The sequence below is a fragment of the Euprymna scolopes genome, chromosome 32 (assembly GCF_053919585.1).
Source record: "Euprymna scolopes isolate OS-2025 chromosome 32, ASM5391958v1, whole genome shotgun sequence".
In the NCBI taxonomy this organism is placed as follows: Eukaryota; Metazoa; Mollusca; class Cephalopoda; order Sepiida; family Sepiolidae; genus Euprymna; species Euprymna scolopes.
Window position 1 is genome coordinate 88073396 of NC_136513.1, and position 21954 is coordinate 88095349.

The 21954-nt window shown below is 34.3% G+C and overlaps 1 protein-coding gene across 2 annotated transcripts in view; it reads left to right on the forward strand.

Moving 5' to 3' along the window:
• LOC145256467 (UPF0462 protein C4orf33-like) overlaps nt 1-21954 on the forward strand; it is a 93409-nt gene that overhangs the window by 49492 nt on the left and 21963 nt on the right. Inside the window, exon 1 of one of the 2 annotated variants that reach the window (XM_080115402.1) lies at nt 12900-13057. The exons of the other annotated variant lie outside the window; for it this stretch is intronic. Within the exon in view, the coding sequence (XP_079971528.1) occupies nt 13020-13057 (38 nt within the window). The 5' untranslated portion in view covers nt 12900-13019. Of the gene's footprint in view, nt 1-12899; nt 13058-21954 lie in introns of those variants that run through there. 2 annotated transcript variants of the gene reach the window in all.

Below are 21954 nucleotides of genomic sequence, written 5' to 3' on the forward strand. Positions count from 1 at the left end.
TATATATATATATATATATATTCAAAATAAAAAAGATATATATAGATTTATTTGTCAGTTCGATAAGGAAAACACATCAAACAACTTTTTTATATGACGTTTTTCCTTATTGAACTGACAAATAAATCATATATATATATATATATATATATATATATATATATACGGCATAATCGCGTTGGCAAACCGGTTCTCCTCGGATCATCGAAGTTAAGCAACATTGAGCCTGGTTAGTACCAGATGGGTGACCATTTTGGAATTCTAGGCGCTGTATGTGCTCTCCGCTTATCTCGGCATTTGTTTTCAGTTGTCCTATACATACACTTCACTTGCCACTGGTATTTAACAATGTCGACTCAGGAGAGGTGTGGTTGGAGATTGTGCACCACCTGTCAAAAGATTTCATGTGCAGGCACCTCTACATGAGTATCCATAGTCTGTCAAAGACAGAAGGTAGCCTGTTGTGTGTATATAATATATATATATATACATATATATATATATAAATTCCAAAGTCTAGCAGTTTGAAGAAATAAATTATTAGAGTATAAGGGTTTCTGACATTTAGGGACCTCAACAGTGAAGGGGTAAGATTTTGCTGTCGTCAGATTAGTCATGGTTATGTACATCGAGGGAACACAAGTGCTATGAGTTCATCAGAGCACATTCCCTCAAAGTGTTTGTAAAACAGGCACAGGTATGTCACATTGCGGTGATGGGACAGAGGTTTAAGCTTGGCTGACAATATTAGATTTGAGACTCCTTTTTTTTTTCTTTTTTCTTTTTTTTTTTTTTTTGACCCTGTCTAAGAGTGATAGATATGACAATAATACTTCATGCATGGGTGAATTGTGGCTTTGTAAAGACATAGGATGCTCTCTGGCATACATAATTTTCTAGCACAGTAGAGGGAGCCCACCTTCTTTACAGCAGCTTTGGCAATGTCCTCGATGTATTTGTTCCAATTCATATGCTAAAATAATGGGAACTCTTAATTTGGCACATTCACAAAATGCACGACGCCCAAACACGCTCAAAACAGAATCAAAAGATGCTTAGCAAAGGTCATGTGGGCTTTTGTTTGAGGAAATAAAAGCTAATGAAAACAGTTACTTGAAGAGAAGTAATAACGAATCTAATTGGTTAGTTAGCTAGACTAAATTCATATGGATATATAAAAACAAATTGTAAAAACCATCTGTACAATTAGCCTGACTTAATTAAATGCAGATGCCTTTATATAGCCTGATTGCTTTACTAGGTTTCCTTTCTAGGGCAATTGCTCTTGACATATCAAAGGCTTTCGATACGGTAGGGCCTACTTCACAAGATTCCCAGCTACGGTATAACTGGAAATGTATTCTCAATTATCAAATCATTTCTCTCTGATAGGCTCATAAGAGTAGTGGTTGATGGGCAGAAATCAGAGGCCCACAGTATTAATGCTGGAGTCCCTCAGGGGTCCATCCTGGGGCCAACTCGCTTCCTGATCTACATCAATGATCTCCCAAAACACATACTTAAATCATTTGTTGACATCTGCGCTGATGACACAACCATCTATGGCAACACATCAAAGGCCGTAAATGACAAAATTCTCTCTGATTCTCTCTCCTCTGATTTTGAGCGCATGGTACAGTGGGGGAAGAGGTGGCTGGCTACTTTTAATGCATCTAAAACCAAGCTCCTATCTTTACATCATCAACGCTCTGATCCCCATCTGGCATCAATTAAAATGAATGGCTCTCGTCTTGGGGAGGCTCCATGTTTTGACAAGCTTCTGGGTTTGACTTTTACTCCTGATCTGAAATGGAACACGTACATCAAGTCAGTTGCCCAGGTCGCTGGGAAAATGGTAGGATCCTTCTACCGCTCCAGAAGATATCTCACTGCTGATGCAATTCTCTATCTGTATAAAAGCTAAGTACGTCCAAGGATGGAGTACTGCTTCCACATCTGGGTTGGAGCTGCTAAAAACAGCCTATCCTGCCTTGACAGAGTACAAAATAGGCTTTGTGGCCTAGTGGGTGATGCCCTTTTCTCTTCCCTGCAACCTCTCTCCCACAGGAGAGACATTGCAAGCCTGTCTTTCTTTTATCGTTATTTCCATGGCAAGTGCTTGTCTGAGCTCTAATTTCTGGTCCCCCCTCACCAATCTTTCACGAAAAACACCTGTCTAGCTGAAACCACTGTCAGTAATTTTCCTCACTCTTTATCCGTGCCTAAATCAAAACGTAGATTCCATGAACAAAGCTTCTTTCTTAGAACTGCATGGCTGTGGAACTCTCTTCTGCTTGCCTGTCCCCCCCCCCCGAATCCAACCTGGATGTCTTCAAGTCAAACACAAACAAATTCCTGATGAACCGCCCCCTTAAGTAAAGACACATTATCAAATCTCCAACACTAACTATTACTACGATACTATCCCATTGATTACTGTACACACAATAACCCTTATCCCCGAGTGGCTCCTGGGCCTTGATAAGTGGTGACCCCCATGTAAAAAAAAAAAAACTGGGTGTCTTGCGGCCCCAGGCTTTACTTGTAGAAGATCTCGGAGTAGTAGGGGACCCCAGAGGTAGTGCGTTATGGCCCACCAATGTGTGGGCATGCCCTGGCACACTACCAACCCCTACCCCACTGTCTTGTGGGTGCCCTTGGTTGGGCGAAGACTACGGGAACCAACCCAAAAATCAAACCACAATATGGGCCTTATCACAGTAAACGGCTAAGAGATGGGAACTCAAATCTTACTGCTGCTTTGCAGTTTTCCTTAAAAGACTATGGAACCTCATCCAGAAAGAAAAGGCATAGCAGCGAACATGATAGGGCGAATGTTTGCAACCTCCTCTGCTGCCAGTTGCCGCGGGTTCAGACATAAGTATTGGAGGTTCAGAGGAGGCAAGGTGGAAAGTCCTGTGGTGATGGAGTGGGACTACGCCAACACCGAGGGATAAAACACTTAGGGCCGAACTAGTCATCGTCAAGACTGACGGACTGCATAATGATGATGATATATATATATATATATGTATGTATATATATATATATATATATATATATATATATATATATGTATAGTGAATAAATGACAAAAAAGTATATTCCAAAATTCATGATGTTGACCATCTTATAATTTATTCCTTTAATTCAGTTGACATTTACAATTCTTGAAAATTCAAAATGGCATAATGGAAACATATTCAAGGTATTTGCAGCTTCTCTTCCAATTTTCGGATTTTAATTACACTTTATTTCGTTTTGACGGATTGATTGTTGCTATTTCTTCTGATGAGTTAATAAATTATAAGAGGGCCAAAATCATGAATTTAATAATATATAGTTTTTTGTCAATTATTAACTATATTGCTATATAATTACATTGAGCTCCTTAAATAAGGATTGGTATATATTATAAGAAAATATATTTCTACAGAATTATGTATGGTTTTCAATTCAAATCAATTGATTGATTATGATAACTAACCGTAATGATCAATCGTTTTTTTTTTTGTTCTTTTTTTTTTGCTTAGTTTAGTTTCGTATATACAAACATGTATAATAGTTTATAATTTGTTGATATTATTTTCAGAAGTATGTATACATAGATTAGAATGAATAAATTTACTAATTATTAAATAGGATATTTTGGTAGAAATTCATAAATTAATTAAAATTGTTGGTACGGATAGTTGGGTTTAATGACTTTGTTTGATAAAAATTCAGTATGGCGTAATGGAAAAATAACAAGGTATTTGCAGTCTCTCTTCCAATTTTCGGATTTTAATCATGTCAAATCACACATCAATTTCTTTTGACGGATTGATTGTTGCTATTTCTTCTGGTGAGTTAAGGGCATAATAGATTGATATAATAATTAAGTGATTGATTTTGCGTGACGTAACAGATACTGTCAAGAATTGTATAAGTTAACTGAATTAAAGGAATAAATTATAAGATGGTCAATTTCATGAATTTTGGAATAAATTTTTTTGTCATTTATTTTCTATATTGCTCTGTAATTACAATGAGCTTCTTAAAAAAAATTGGTATATAAGAAAATATTTTTCTACTGAAATATATATATATATATATATATATATATTCCTACTGAAATATATATATATATATATATATTCCTACTGAAATATATATATATATATATATATATATATATATATATATATATTTATATTCCTACTGAAATATATATATATACAATATTTATTTCAACACTATCTATATATCTATAAAAGTGAACGTGTGTGTGTCTGTGTGTCTGTGTACATTTCCCTACGCAATAACTCTGTCAAGTTTTAGTCTACAGACTCGAAATTTGATCTAAAGGGTACTGAGATTTGCGAAAATCTATGTGATCGGTTTTCGGCCAGAAATTTGGCTGTTAAGAGGTCAAAGTTCAACGATTTGACCTTTAAGAACTCTACCAAACTCCTCCGATTATTTTTGGTCTAAACACTTGAAATTTTAGATATAGGTTCCTTGGACATGGATCTAACTTAATAACTTGATTTGAGCCCAAAACAATAAATGTTAAGGGATCATAATAGGGGTCAAAGTTTTAAAAAAGTGACCGTTTTTTTGTTTTTTTTTGTTCAGCATACACCTCCAAACACTCGGGAAACGGTGGGCACCCATGCTAGTATATCTATAAAAGTGAAAGTGTCTGTGTGTCTTTCTGTGTACATTTCGCTACACAATAATTCTGTCAACTTTTAGTCTACAGACTCGAAATTTGATATACTAGGTATTGAGATCTGGGAAAATCGTTGTAATCGGTTTTCGGCCAGAAATTTGGCTGTTAAGGGGTCAAAATTCAACGATTTGATCTTTGAGAACTCTACCAAACTTCTCCGCCAATTTTGCGTCGAAACACTTGAAATTTTAGATATAGGTTCCTTGGACATGGATCCAACTCAATAACTTGATTTGAGCCCATAACAATAAATGTTAAGGGGTCATAGTAAGGGTCAAAGTTAAAAAAAAAATTGACCGCTTCGGTCTCTACCAAATTACACAGACAATTTCTGGTCTAAACATTTGAAATTTTACATAAAGGGTATTCAGAGATAGGGCCAGCTTTTTAATTGGTTTAGGTCGAAAATTTGAGACCAATATATAAATGTATGTATGTATGTATGTATGTTTGCATGTCTGCCTTAAAACTTTCGACAGCATCGACAGATTTTTACAAGATCGATATCGTTTGGAAGTTCGACCTTTCAGACGACAAATATCGAAAAATTGGCTACAACCATTAATATCTTCACCTTCAACTGGGCAGTTTTCTACAGGGGGTGTCGCTTTTTTCACCGATATTTTTAAAGTCATCCTCTCCTTTAGATTGTCTACTCTTAATTAAAACCCACATCACTTCCGGTTTGGCAGTTGTCGTAACAGCAAAGATGTCAGTTTTTTTTTTCCTGTTCTTTTCCTCCTTTGCAGTACGGGTTCGAGCCTGCCTTCCTACTACCACTTTTTTTTTTTTTTTTTTTGCTCAACATACACCTCCAAATACCCGGGCAACGCCGGGCTGAGATGCTAGTACAAACATATTTCAAAGGCGTACCAGTGGTTTCATTGTGTCGAATCAACCATAAGAGGTTGGATAATGTCAGCGCAAATTCATCAGTGACTTTGAAAAAATGAAACAATGCAAAGTAAACAAACAGAAAAAAAATGTTAAACGAGCGTTTTAATTCAGAATTTGTGCTGACTCTATCCAACCTCTTAGGTTTTCCTTATTATTTGGGGGGGGCACAATATGGTTAAGGTAAGTCACTGATGAATTTGCGCTGACTACTTCCAACCTTTTATGGTTGATTCAACGCAATGAAACCACTGGTACGCCTTTGAAATACGTTTATATAGTGTTGAAATAAATATTGTATCTTCAGAGCTTTCACATCCACAATCGAGCACTTTATTGTTTTGTTATTTTCATCGCCTCCTGACACACATATATATATATATATATATCAGGGGCGGAGATGGGACTAGTGCCACTCGTGCCCGGCATGACCAATAACTCGGTCAATGTTATTCAAAATTGATTAAAAATAAAACGTTTGGCCAGAGAAATGTAGTCGAGAAGCAAGAAATTATCAAAGTTGGGCGCCCAACTCCTTCATTGGTGAATAAGGTTAGAACTCATTCGTTCCAATCCAAATCGTTTAATGACATTGACTGGTTATGTGTGAGTAAATCTGAGGAAAAACTCTATTGTTGGCCTTGTTTGCTTTTCACGTATAAATCAGGACAATCATGAACTGATACTGGCAAGGTACGTTAGTCAATCTGTGCTATACAATGGAGAGTCACGCAATAGCAACTATGATGACTTACTTTGGGTCCACGGACCATGAGTTGGGAACTGAAGCTGACAGAGCGCAGTGGGGCGCACGAGTAACTATAATAGGCTAGAGTCGCCACTGATATATATAATATATATATATATATATATATATATATATTATTTGTGTGTCTGTATAGCAAAGTAATTAAGCTACATAATGGCATCTAAGGACAATTTGTTAAACAAAAGGCAGAAGATTCTACAAAACTGCTTACACCGAAATATATAATATTAATATTAATGCTAACTTCAGTGCTAACTAAAGGCTGCAAAAATTAGTTGAACTTGAGAATTTGAGTAAATAGAACAAATATTACTAAAATTTCCAACTTATATTCAGTGCAATGTCGACATTCAAATACTTGTATGTCCACCATAAGGAAATATTAGCATAGCCTGCTTCAATGATCTAACGTGTGTGATATAATTGGATGTTCTAGCTAAGGTATTTACACAACCTATAAGTAATCATTATTGAATAATTTATTTTGTTTAAAATAAATGGAATGAGTTGTATTAGAATGTGCTTAACATGGTTCACATTTATTTGGAATAATTTATATCAGATGAATAAAATGAGATCTATATCGGAAGTGTGTTTTTTTTTGTGTGTGTGTCTTTCATTCTAACTGTAATTCGAAGTTTTAATTATCCCATTAATTTTAAATTAAGTAAGTCAACTCACTGCATTAAATCATGAATGGTAAGTGCTCATCTGAGCTCCAATCTCTGCCCCCACCTTGCCAGTCTTTCTCGAAAAACACCTGTCTAGCTGAAACCACTGTCAATAATTTTCCGCACTCTTTATCTGTGCCTAAACCTAAACGTAGATTCCATGAACAAAGTTTCTTTCTTAGAACTGCCCGCCTGTGGGACTCTATTCCGTATTTCAGTTTCCCACCTGACTACAATTTGGTTGTCTTCAAGTCCAACATAAACAAATTCTTGATGAACCGGCCCTTTAAGTAATGTAATTTACCAAATTTCCATTACTAACGATTACTGCAATATTATCCCATTGACTACTGTACACTCAATAACAATCATCCTCGAGTGGCCTCTGGGCCTTGACAAGTAAATAAAAATAAATTGTAATGTTTTAATTACGTAAAAACTAGATGTTCATGTCATTTATAAGCTTTGTTCAGTAAAAAAAAACAGCTGCTGCAGCTTTTTTGTTTTTCTTTTCAAATTTTCATCCTTCTTTTATTAAAAAGTTTTGCTTGAAAAAAAAAAGACTATCATTTCGCCGCATTTTCAGGATGTTAAAAACTATTTTTTTCAAAAACCTTACCATAACATTTATAATGTTACTAGCGAGGGGTACCCGGCGTTGCCCGGGTGTTTGTAGGTGTGTGTGAAAAAAAACCCGAAGCCTTGACGCCCGTGAAAAAAAAACGAAGCCTTGATGACGCGCAGTTGGAAAATAGTAAAGTGTGAAAAAAAAACAGGTGCGCGTTTTTGATTGACGTGACGGCGATAGCTATTCAGCAATTAGCATTTTCTGCGGGACAGTTTTTAATGAGGTCAATAAATCGTTTTTAAAAACCCGCTCCCTCGTCTTGAAATGAAAGCTACCATTTGATATGACGAAGTCGACATTGACCAAAAGTTACTTAGCTCTCTAGAGACCACTGGCTCTGGGCCTGTGATTAGAGTCGAGTTTCGCTTTTTGTTTATACTGAAAACCGAATGTAACGCATGCCGATGCGGGGAAATGTCGAATAATTAACGTTTGAAAGTCAATAAAATTAAATAGACAGGCGAGCTCAGTGGTTAAGTGTGAGATATTACAATTTATAGATGATATAAAAAGTTTTAAGAAGTTGTGAAGCGAGCGAGCGCTTCTCTGAAAGAAGCCTTTTGTGGACATCGAGGAAAAGCGTACGTACATACATACATACGTACATACGTACATGCATACATACATTTTCGCTTTTATATATATAGATTAAATAACATAATTAAATTATTATTTAATTCAAAAACCTTACCATAACATTTATAATGTTATAATTAAATAAAAATTAAATTATTGTTATAATTAAATAACATAATTAAATTATTTAATTAAAAAACCTTACCATAACTTTTATGTTATAATTAAATAACATAATTAAATTACTATTTAATTCAAAAACCTTACCATAACATTGAAAATGTTTAATTAAATAATATAATTAAATTATTATTTAATTCAAAAACCTTACCATAACATTTATAATGTTATAATTAAATAACATAATTAAATTATTATTTAATTCAAAAACCTTACCATAACATTTATAATGTTTAATTAAATAACATAATCAAATAATTATTTAATTCAAGAACCTTACCATAGCATTTATAATGTTTAATTAGATAACATAATTAAATTAATATTTAATTCAAAAACCTTACCATAACATTTATAATGTTATAATTAAATAGCATAATTAAATTATTATTTAATTCAAAAACATTACCATAACATTTATAATGTTATAATTAAATAACATAATTAAATTATTATTAATTCAAAAACCGTACCATAACATTTATGTTATAATTAAATAACATAATTAAATTATTATTTAATTCAAAAACCTTACCATAACATTTATGATGTTTAATTAAATAACATAATCAAATTATTATTTAATTCAAGAACCTTAACATAACATTTATAATGTTTAATTAAATAACATAATTAAATTATCATTTAATTCAAAAACCTTACCATAACATTTATGTTATAATTAAATAACATAATTAAATTATTATTTAATTCAAAAACCTTACCATAACATTGAAAATGTTTAATTAAATAACATAATTAAATTATTATTTAATTAACAAACCTTACCATAACATTTATGTTATAATTAAATAAAATAATTAAATTATTATTAATTCAAAAACCTTACCATAACATTTATAATGTTTAATTAAATAACATAATTAAATCATCATTTAATTCAAAAACCTTACCATAACATTTATGTTATAATTAAATAACATAATTAAATTATTATTTAATTCAAAAACCTTACCATAACATTTATAATGTTTAATTAAATAATATAATTAAATTATTATTTAATTAACAAACCTTACCATAACATTCATAATGTTATAATTAAATAACATAATTAAATTATTATTTAATTCAAAACCCTTGCCATAACATGTATGTTATAATTAAATAACATAATTAAATTATTATTTAATTCAAAAACTTTACCATAACATTTATGATGTTTAATTAAATAACATAATTAAATTATTATTTAATTCAAAAACTTTACCATAACATTTACTTTTTAATTTAAAAAAAAGTAGTTGTAAAAATATAGAAAAAGTTGCCGCAGCTTTTTTTTGGGGGGGGGGGGGGTTGTATTACTGCACACATAGATTCGAAAAAGTTGTCAAAAAACAAATATATAACAAATAAATGTTATCAAAGGCAAGATAAGTTACTTTTCTACCAAACTGGATATATTTATCGTGTTTTTATTCAATGTAACATATTTATTCAGCTCAAAAAACATACAGTGTTTACCGATGTATTGGAAAATTCAAGATGGCGTCTGATTCTCTCTTTAACACGGTAAGTTTGGGAAAAGGTTTTATAAATAAAGAACTATACAAAATACTATTAAAAACCCGCCGAATATATGTCAATCTATGTCACGGTAACATATATTGAGCGAGTTTTTGACAGTATTTTATCTGGGTTTTTATTTATAACACCTTTTCCCAAACTTACCGTGTTAAAGAGAGAATCAGACGCCATCTTGAATTTTCCAATACATCGGTAAACACTGTATGTTTTTCGAGCTGAATAAACATGTTACATTGAACGAAAACACGAAAAATATATCCAGTTTGGTAGAAAAGTAACTTATCTTGCTTTTGATAACATTTATTTGTTATATATTTGTTTTTTTTGACAACTTTTTCGAATCTGTGTGTACAGTAATACAAACCCGATTCTCTTATTAGCCGCATAAAGATTACATTTTGTCTTATTAATGTTATCAACTTTGCTTACAATTCATCTATAACTATCGTTGCATTTTCATTTTTTCTTATGTTAAAAACTAGTTGTTGGTATTATTACTATTACAAGTTTTGTTACAGTAAAAAAAAAAAAGAAAGTCGCCGCAGCTTTAAAAGTTTCGCCCTTGTTTTATTAAATAGTTTCATTCTTGGTATTTTTTTAAAGGTTGAAGACTAATTTTTTAAAAACCTTACTGAAAATAATTACATGTTTTTTTTTTTTTGTTTTTTGTTTTTTTCATAAAAGTAAATAGACACCCAGTAAGGGAATATCCAATTTTTTCCATAGATGTCTTCCTTTTCCAAAATGTATAATTGATGTAATTAGTTGCCTCCCTTTAAAAATTAATCTATATATCTATAAAAGTGAAAATATCTGTGTGTGTGTGTGTGTGTGTGTGTGTGTGTGTGTGTGTGTGTCTGTGTACATTTTCCTACCAAATAACTCTGTCAATTTTCCGTCTAGAGACTCGAGATTTGACATAAAGAGTATTGAGATTTGTGAAAATCCTTTTAATCGGTTTTAGCCAAGAAATTTGGCTGTCAAGGGGTCAAAGTTCAACGATTTGACCTTTGAGAACTCTACCAAACTCCTCCGCCAATTTCGGGTCTAAACACTTGAAATTTTAGATGTAAGTTACTTGGACATGGCTCAAACATTTAATCTGGTTTGAGCCTAAAAAATAAATGTTAAGGGGTATTCAGTGATAGGGCAAGCTTTTTAATCGGTTTGGGTCGAAAATTTGAGCTGGCAAGGGGTCAAAGTTCAAAAGATTTGACATTCGTGGTGTCTAGCAAACTACTCAGCCAATTTTGGGTCTAAACATTTGAAATTTATACATAACTGGTATTCAGACATGCGGCAAGCATTTTAATCAGTTTTGAGGCGAAAATTTGGTTGCCAAAAGGTTAAAGTTGAAATAGTTGACCTTTGCAGATTCTACCAAATTCCTCCGCCAATTTTGGGTCTAAACATTTGAAATTTTAGATGTAGGTAACTTGAACATGGGTAAAACTTTGTATTTTTATTTGAGGCCAAAGTAATAAATGTTAAGGGGTTAAAATTGGGGTTCAAAGTTCAAATTTTGGTCTAGACATTTTAAATCTTACATAAAGTGTAATCACACGTAGGACAAGCTATAAACAGTACAACGGGCACGAGCAAAGCCGGGCTGAACTGCTAATCTATATATAGTGAACATGTCTGTCTGTCTGTCTGTCTGTTTGTGTACATTTCCCTACGCAATAACTCTGTCAATTTTTAGTCTACAGACTCGAAATTTGATATACAGGGTACTGAGATTTGGGGAAATTCGATGTGATCGGTTTTCGGCCAGAAATTTCGCTGTTAAGGGGGGTAAAAATTCTACGATTTGACCTTTGAGAACTCTACCAAACTCCTCCGAAATTTTAGATATAGGTTCCTTGGACGGATCTAACTCAATAACTTGATTTGAGCCCAAAATAATAAATTTTAAGGTGTCATAATAGGGGTCAAATTTTTAAAAAATTACCCCTTCCGTTTTTTTTTTTTTTTTTTTTTTTGCTCAGCATACACCTCCAAACACCCGGGCGACGCCGGGCTGAAATGCTAGTTGTACATAAATGTTTTGTTTAATACTTGCCTCGATCGATGATAAATCTTTTCCCGGTAGGGGGAGATTAATATAATTTTTAAACTTTGAACTTTTTAATATTTTTTAATTTTTAATTCCAAAATAAATTTAGCTTATTAATTTCTTTTAGTTTTTTTTTTTTGTTTTGTTTTTTGTTTTTTTTTGTTTTTGTTTTTTTTTTTTTCACAACGTGTCACTCTTTATATTGTTTTTTGACCTCTTACTTTCCTGGCTCCAGTGTTTAAAATTGATAGGCTGTCAGAAAGTTTAATGAATATCTTCCATTCAATAACTCGTCTATCAGCAAATTTTCAGGAAACAAAAATAAAAAACAAAACAAAGGTGATTACAAAAATAAGAACAAGTATAAAACAAAATAAAAACAAAAAAAATTAAAAAAAAACAAAATATACAAATGAAACATGCAACGTTACCCTGATTTTTACACATGGGACCCAACACGTTGTATTCATTTTAGTTTATTTTTTTATTTTTAATCAGTTCATATGCGTGTCACGTTAGTACGGTGGTAACGTCACCAGCTTTGCTTTCGGTTTCGATTCTAGCTGATAACACCCAAATACATTTTTTTTTTATTATTACTTTTGAAATCACGATTCTAGTACAATATTATATACGAAATCTGGACAAATTAAAATATCATATTTAAGCGTATTTTATGCCCGGGCAAAGCCGGGTGTCCCCCCCCCCCCCCCGCTAATATATATATATATATATTGTGTGTGTGTGTGGAAATGTATGTATATAATGTACTGTTTGTTTGTCTGGTCACTGTCCTTTCCGTAGCGAAACCACTTAGGTCATCAGCGACTACTCTCTCTCTCTCTCTCTCTCTCTCTCTCTCTCTCTCTCTCTCTCTCTCTCTCTCTCTCTCTCCATTTATAAGATTCAATTTCTGCTCTGGTCGCATCGTACCGTTTCATTCGCTGCCCGACTTCACTCTTCGCGCGGACGACAAGACAACGATGACTGCTTCTCTTCTCTTCTTTTTCGTGGCGATCGCGTAAGTAAAAAAAAAAAAAAAAAAAAATCGATTTCGTTACAACTTTATATCCAGGCACCAATCTGACCTTACAGGGTATTGTTCCTACCAGCCGAATATACATCTTCGACAATCTGTTCGGAAGAATTTGGCGCATTCTTTAGTTGGTTACCTTGTTACCAACTGGCAAGAAGCAAAGTGTAGTACCTGTTCTGACACTGCATTTAGTCTTTTCATGTTCTCGGTTCAGTTAGAAGAAATCATTCTAGACTGAGGCAATCTTTTTGGTCCAAATACGATGTGTGCTTTGGGGGGGGAGGGCTGCAGTTTCCTCACATTAAAACCCATCTTTTGTCAAACTCTGCCCTCGTGGAGAGGCAAATAAATAGGTCACCTTGCTTCTGTCGCGTTGAAGTATAATAATGAGGGCTATGACAACAGCATATTCTTTTCCTTGTTTTGATTCTCAGGTATATATCCATTGATATCTTATATGTTTTTATGTAGAGTGATGTGGTTCTCGATTGATTAATTGTGTCTAACTGTTTCGGATATATACCAGAGAGTCAAAACAATGAAAACAATATGCTGTTGTTGTGGCCCTAATCATTAGAGTCCTACTAGATGCCAAAAGTCCATTTAGCACTTCATACCAGTTGAATATACATTCTTGACAGTCCGTCTGAGTGAGTCCATCGCTAGTCTGTCAGTATGTTACAGTTCTGAGGGGTTCACCCTTCCAGGCTTTATCTTTTTCCTTTAAGAAGAGGTAAAGAGGTACTTAATCTGAGTTAGGGTTGTTGATATTAATCAAGGATACATGCTCGACAATCAGTCTGACAGCCTGGGATAATTTTTAATTAGGTGCACTTATTTCTGTCAGACTGAGATATTGTTTGGCACAGCCCTAGGATGTTAATCCTCCTAGGTATTACCTTTGGTAGCTTTCAAGTGGTTTAGTTTATTACTAATCACTTTAGACACAGGAATGCCGAAGAGACTGCTCCGACATTTTTGTGGTCCAAAGTACCTATGAGGTGACTTATTCTCTGTTGGCCGAGATGTGAGCACTTGCATTCTCACTGGGGGTAGTTTGATGCTAATTGCCTGAGACGCCTCTATCGGGGAATGCCGATTGGGTAGCCCAGACATTTTTGCAGGCCATAATGCTCTTCCTTTCGGTCATTGGCTTTTAAAACGCTGTTTTCTCAACCTGTATGTCACATCTAGGGAGAGAGGGGAAGATAAACTCCCCAACTTTTGACATCGTCTCACTTGCACGAGAGGTTAATACCAATTTTATATTGCTCTGACCGTTGACTCAGGAACATCAAAGTGTAGTACATGTTCTGTCCTCGGCGATAAGAGGAGAAATTCTTTGGAGATTGAGACAACGTTTATATCCATCCTGTACTAGAACTGCCCCTTTTTTTTTTTTGGTATCATATACTCCCTTACACTAAAAACCGACCCCGTACCAAAAGTGCCATCAAAAGGGGAGCAGCATTTCAGTAGACACACACTTCTCATGTGATCTGTTTGAACAAAAATCTGTCGAGATGTTTTGATTGTTTGCTATCCTGTTGTTGTTGTTGTTGTTGTTGTTGTTGTTTTCGTTGTTGTTGATGATGCTATCGTTGTTGTTGATGCTGTCGTTGTTGTTGTTGATGATGCTATCGTTGTTGTTGATGGTGCTATCGTTGTTGTTGATGCTGTCGTTGTTGTTGTTGTTGTTGATGCTATCGTTGTTGTTGATGCTATCGTTGTTGTTGTTGATGATGCTATCGTTGTTGTTGATGCTATCGTTGTTGTTGTTGATGATGCTATCGTTGTTGTTGATGCTATCGTTGTTGTTGTTGTTGATGATGCTATCGTTGTTGTTGATGGTGCTATCGTTGTTGTTGTTGGTGCTATCGTTGTTGTTGTTGTTGTTGATGCTATCGTTGTTGTTGTTGTTGTTGATGCTATCGTTGTTGTTGTTGATGATGCTATCGTTGTTGTTGATGTTGGTGCTATCGTTGTTGTTGTTAATGCTATCGTTGTTGTTGTTGTTGTTGTTGATGCTATCGTTGTTGTTGTTGTTGATGCTATCGTTGTTGTTGTTGTTGATGCTATCGTTGTTGTTGTTGTTGTTGTTGTTGTTGTTGATGCTATCGTTGTTGTTGTTGTTGTTGTTGATGCTATCGTTGTTGTTGTTGATGATGCTATCGTTGTTGTTGTTGATGATGCTGTTGTTGTTGCTGTTGATGTTTTCGTTGTTGTTGTTGTTGTTATCGTTGTTGTTGTTATCGTTGTTGTTGATGCTATCGTCGTCGTTGTTGTTGTTTTTGTTGCTATTTTTGTTGTTGTTGATGCTATCATCGTTGTTGTTGTTGATGCTATCGTTGTTGTTGTTGTTGATGCTATCGTTGTTGTTGTTGATGATATTGTTGTTGTTTTTGTTGTTGATGCTATCGTTGTTGTTGTTGTTGATGCTATCGTTGTTGTTGTTATCGTTGTTGTTGTTGATGTTATCGTTGTTGTTGTTGATGCTATCGTTGTTGTTGTTGTTGTTGTTGATGCTATCGCTGTTGTTGTTGTTGATGCTATCGTTGTTGTTGTTGATGATGCTATCGTTGTTGTTGTTGATGATGCTGTTGTTGTTGCTGTTGATGTTTTCGTTGTTGTTGTTGTTGTTGTTGTTATCGTTGTTGTTGATGCTATCGTCGTCGTTGTTGTTTTTGTTGCTATTGTTGTTGTTGTTGATGCTATCATTGTTGTTGTTGTTGATGCTATCGTTGTTGTTGTTGATGATATTGTTGTTGTTGTTGTTGATGCTATCGTTGTTGTTGTTGTTGATGCTATCGTTGTTGTTGTTGTTGTTGTTATCGTTGTTGTTGTTGTTGTTGTTGTTGATGCTATCGTTGTTGTTGTTGTTGATGCTATCGTTGTTGTCGTTGTTGATGCTATCGTTGTTGTTGTTGATGCTATCGTCGTCGTTGTTGTTGTTGTTTTTGTTGCTATCGTTGTTGTTGTTGTTGATGCTATCGTTGTTGTTGTTGATGATATTGTTGCTGTTGATGATGTTGTTGCTGTGGTGTTTCTGTTCTTGTTGTTTCTTTTGCTGTTGTTGTTATTGTTTCTGTTCTTATTGAGGAGGAGAAAGAGGAGCAGCAGCATTCATTTTGAATATATCAGATGATTATTGTTAACATTCATTTCCCCGATATCTTTCTAGTTAGAATTATTTCAAGAAAGACATCGAGTACTTACAGGAGGGGCCACATGAAGGTTGCCAACATCTCTAAGTGAAAGTGTTTACACCTTGTCACACCCATGTTATCAATCATGTCGTTAAACTACTTAGCCACCGTCATCTTCCCGACGCTGCTGCATTCCAGGGTTTATTATTGATTTCTACAATTAGCACGAAAGAATTTGTTTTCCATAACATTGATGTCAATCTCATACAAAACTTCATAAGAAATTCTCTTCAACTTTAAAATTTAAAAAAATATATATATCTTTCTTTATTATTGCAAGTTGTCACCATAAGTGAATGAATGGTCTGTAGACTTATTCAGTATATATATATATATATATATATATATATATATATATATATATATATATATAGTAATTTAAGGGGTCGGCCAAGGGAGATAACTTGAGAAAATATTTTAAGAATGAGTTTGCAGAAAGACCCTCGTTGTGGTTAAAATAGTTTGCATGTGAGAGATAGACATATATATATATATATATATATATATACATATATATATATATATATAATTTATAAAATATATATGGCGATTAAGCTACACTGAATATTCCGCGTTTCATCCACTCTAGGACTCTTCAGGCTTATGCGCGAATTCTGTGGTTGTTTATCGTTTTTATATGCTCCTCTTCTATTGAGATTTTAGTTAGCCAATCAGCTTTTTAGTATCCACCGCGCCTTTCCTATCAGCCAATGAGCATGCATTTATCGGATAATGGATCTGTTTTAAAACTAGGTTAGTGTTTTTTTTTTATTGTTATATATATATATATATATATATATATATATATATATATATATATATAGTGTGTGTGTGTGTACATACATATATGCACATATATGTGTGTGTGTGTACATACATATATGCACATATATGTGTGTGTGTACATACATATATGCACATATATATATATATATATATATATATGTGTGCGTGTGTGTGTGTGATCGTTTATGTATCTCAATAGAAGAGGAACATATGAAAACGATAGACAAACACAGAATTCGCGCATAAGCCTGAAGAGTCCTAGAGTGGATGAAACGCGGAATATTCAGTGTAGCTTAATCGCCATATATATTTTATAAATTACTAACTAGCTCCTCCTACGTATTGAGCACTTTGGAAGTAAATACTTAAAGTTTATGCATAAATCTATACTTTCGTATATTAATTTTATGTGAGTAAATTAAGTAGTTATATATATATATATATATATATATATATTACGTGTGTGTGTGTGTGTGTGTGTGTGTGTGTGTGTGTGTGTGTGTGTGTGTGTGTGTGTGTGTGTGTGTGTGAATGTGCCGTTTAAAGAGTTTTTAAAATCCAAGCAAATCGTCAATGATTAATGAAATTAAATGTTTTTCATTTTCTGAGTTGCTGATGATTTATTTAGATTTTTATAAGTCTTTAAACGGCAGATTTACTGCAACGAAACAATGGTACCCATCTGAAATTTGTATCATATGCTTTTTAAATAAATAATTTGTAATTTAGCTCTCACATTTGCGATTGGGCACTTTAATGATTTCTTTTCAATGCACACCGACGCCCCTCATATATCTCAGATTTGAGAACTGGTTTCTGGCTTTAATCAACCATCTGCTCTAAATATTAGCATGTCCTGTATCGCTTGATGAGGACTTCTGTTTTTAAACGACCATTTATCTGAAACATGAGAATTTGTTTATATTAATAAAAATATATCTTGCTTTTCTTTTATTCAGCACTCTCAATAACCTCGTTAAATTCATTAGTTATCACTCTTGAATACCTTTAACCTGGTACACACACGTGTGTGTGTGTGTGTGTGTGTGTGTGTGTGTGTGTGTGTGTGTGTGTGTGTACTGGGTGGAACGATAAAATTGTCGCCCTAGAAAAGACGACATGATTCTATTTCCGTTTGATAAAAACCGGTTTTCTCTTTTTTTACTTTTTTTGGCAAATTATGTACAAATCCCAAGAGTGATAGAAGCCTTTTATAATGTCTAAAAGTGACACAATGTTCAATGAGCGAAATTGAAGATGCGCTGCTCTACAACTCATGTTCTCTACTAATCTAAGTTATGCCTACAGGACCATTACCAGCACCCTCAAAGTGCGGGCTATATCATGCGCCTTCACATCATTGAAGTCAGCTTGAAAGTGAACATCAAAGTGTACTTGGATGTGCTGAAAAGTGTGCTGATCCCCTGGTACAATCAGATGGCCGTTGGCAAATCCTGGGTGTGGTAGCAGGACTCAGCGCTGACCAACAAATCCAGAGACCCAGGCTTGGCTTCAGAAAGAGTGCTACGACTTTGTATCCTTCCCTCACTGCCCCCCCATTTTGAATCTGCTGGACTACATACAGCGAGAACATCACCAACATGACCTCCCACAACACCAAAGTCAGCCTGATTGCTGCCATCTGCTGAGCTCCCACCGGTGTTTGTGGAAAAGGCATGCTCCCAGTTCAGAACCTGTGTCAAGACGGTGATTGAGGCTGAAGGCGATTACATTGAATAGATGTCATCTCTACTACATAATCAAGGTACCCGAATTGATTTTTTTCAATAAAAATTTTAAAATAATCTGAAGTGTTGTTTTCTTTAGGGCGACAATTTTATCGTTCCACCATATATATATATATATATATATATATATATATATATATTTAAATAAGACCTTTAATGAAAACGTAAGTAAAATTACATATGCAGACGCTTGTCAACCTAAATATTTCAAACCATAATGAAAATAGATATTGAAAAATCAGAAAACAATAAAAAATCTACAATTAAAAAATAACACAAATTTATTTTCCTCATAAAAAGTCAAAATATTTTTTTCTTTTTTGTTATCTCTCCTTCTCCTTTCCGTGACGTCAGTGCATGTTTTTTTGTTTTTTTTACGTAAGCAACACCACTTATCAAGGCCAAGAGGCCACTCGAGGATAAGGGTTAAAGCGTGTACAGTAGAAATTGGACAATATAGTAATAGTTAGTAATGGAAATTCGGTAAATTTGTTAACTTATATGGAACGGCTCATCAAAAACTTGTTTACATTAGACTTGAAGACAACCATATTGTAGTCAGCTAGAAAGCAGGAAAACGGAAGACAATTCCATAGTCGTACTGTTCTAAGAAAGAAGCTTTGCTCATGGAATCTACGTTTAGGTTTAGGTACAGATAAAGAGTGGGGGAAGTTATTGATAGTGTTTTCTGCTAGACAGGTGTTTCTTGTCAAAGTTTGGTGAGGGGGGACCATAGATTGGAGCTCAGCCGAGCACTTACCATGAAAATAACGATAAAGTAGAGACAAACTCGCAACATCTCTTCTGTGAGATAGAGATTGCAGGGAAGAGGAAAGGACATCCCCTACGAGGCTACAAAGTCTATTTTGAGTTCCTGCCCATATATGGCAACAGTACTCCATCCTTGGACGTACCTGGCTCTTATATAGATAGAAATTGCATCAGCAGTGAGATATCTACTGGGTCAATAGAAGGAGCCCACCATTTTTTCAGCGGCCTTGTTAATATGTATACATGCTTTAACGGCTGCTGTCCCCATTTAGCATTTATAGATGTTTAATTTCCATTATTCTCTTGTAAATTGCCGATGGCTTAGAAGTAACGTTTTGGCCTATAGAATCCAGGATGACTTTGCAACTAAGTTCAAATCAGCAGTAATTATTAATTCCAACACAGATGATTGCAAAAGCATAAAACACTAATATATGTTGGTATAAAAATAATTGTTCATATTTAAAATGTTATATGCACAAGGATAGAATACTGCTGCCATATCTGGGCAGGAGCTGCTAAAAACAGCCTATCCTGCCTTGACAGAGTACAAAATAGACTTCGTGGCTTAGTGGGGGATCCCCTTTTCTCTACCCTGCAACCTCTCTCCCACAGAAGAGACGTTGTGAGCCTATCCTTGTTTTATCGTTATTTCCATGGCAGGTGCACGTCTGAACTCAAATCTCTGATCCCCCCCTCGCCAATCTTTCACGAAAAACACCTATCTAGCTGAATCCACTGTGAAAAATTTCCCCCATTCTTTATCTGTGCCTAAATCAAAACGTGGATTCCATGAACAAAGCTTCTTTCTTAGAACTGCACACCTGTGGAAATCTGTTCCATCTGCCTGCTTCCCACCTGACTACAACTTGGACGTCTTCAAGTCCAACGTTAACAAAATTCCTAATGAACCGCCCCCTTAAGTAAACACTTCATCAAATCTCCACACTAACGTACTGTACTTGCAATAACCCTTATCCCTGAGTGGCTTCCGGGCCTTGATAAGTGGTGACCACCATGGTAAAAAAAAAAAAAAGAATAAAATAATTTACATATTCAAGTTTTACTTACCTCCATCATTCTGTACAGCAGAGGTCAGCAATTCATTAGACCCCGCGGGCCAGATCCTGTTATAATGACAGGTCACGGGCCGGACAAAGGGCATAAATGGTAGATTGAGTTAAATTACATATGCGGACGCTTGTCAAGCTAAATGTTTCAAACCATAATAAAAATAAATATTGAAAAATCAGAAAAACAAAAATAATCTAGTTAAACTCTAAATATTTAAGCCCGTGGGGTGCATATTTAGAATTACACTTAGAAAAAAAAAAAAAGGAAAAAGGTATAAAAAATCTTCATGGTGAACGTACTTGACACAAAACGAAGATGTCATATTCCAAAAATCATATAAATTAATCAAGTAGTGTTTTTTTTTTTACTGCTGTACAAGTATGAATGAAAACATTTAAGGACTTTTGTGAAAAAAGCAATACTTAATATTTGCATGTAAAGAGTGAGTAACTACGATGAATGTATTTAAAGAATAAAACAGCATTGAATTTGAGTTAATGCTGAATAACCTTTACATTTGTCGAAAAGAATAGACACAACCAGATGGGGGAAGACAATACACTGAGAAATTTGCAAGCAGATGCATTTTATAACACCTATACAAATGGTAAACAAGAAAGTATGATAGCAGTACTCGAAAACGAAAATCATAAAATTCTATAGGACATGGAGAGACAAACAGATAAACTCATCCAAGCAAAGAGACCAAATGTCATAATGTTGTTTCTGAATTTTTAAAATGAGGATTGGTTATTCGTATTATTTGGATAATGGCAACCGAAAAATATAATTGCAAATTAAGTAGAACCTCTATCCAGTTATGGCTGACAGAACAAGAGTATGCTACCCGCATGAAGTAAATAAAGGGTTCCGCTCAAAATTCCATCCAAATTTCCGAGTTCAACAAGATACACCTAAAGAAGGATTGTAGATTACATCGACTGAAACGTTCTGAGAATCACGATCAAAATGAGAACAGTAGTCCAAAGAATCTAAATGATATGAATATCATAATAGTTTACAATAAGGAAAAATCCTGCCAGATCATAGATTTTGCCGTCCCGGCAGTTCACAGGGTGAACATCAAGGAGACATGGAACTATAGTTACAATACTGTAACGTTACACACGCATTAACATGTAGACACTCGGGACCTACACGTTGTAGACTCAGTCAAAAAAGATACAAAAAAATAAAAAAGAGTTTCCTCTTTTTTATTTCAACCCCTGTTTCAGGATTTAAGAAAAGACCTTTTCCTCATTCTCACACCATGCGTGACTTCTCGTTACAGTTGTGA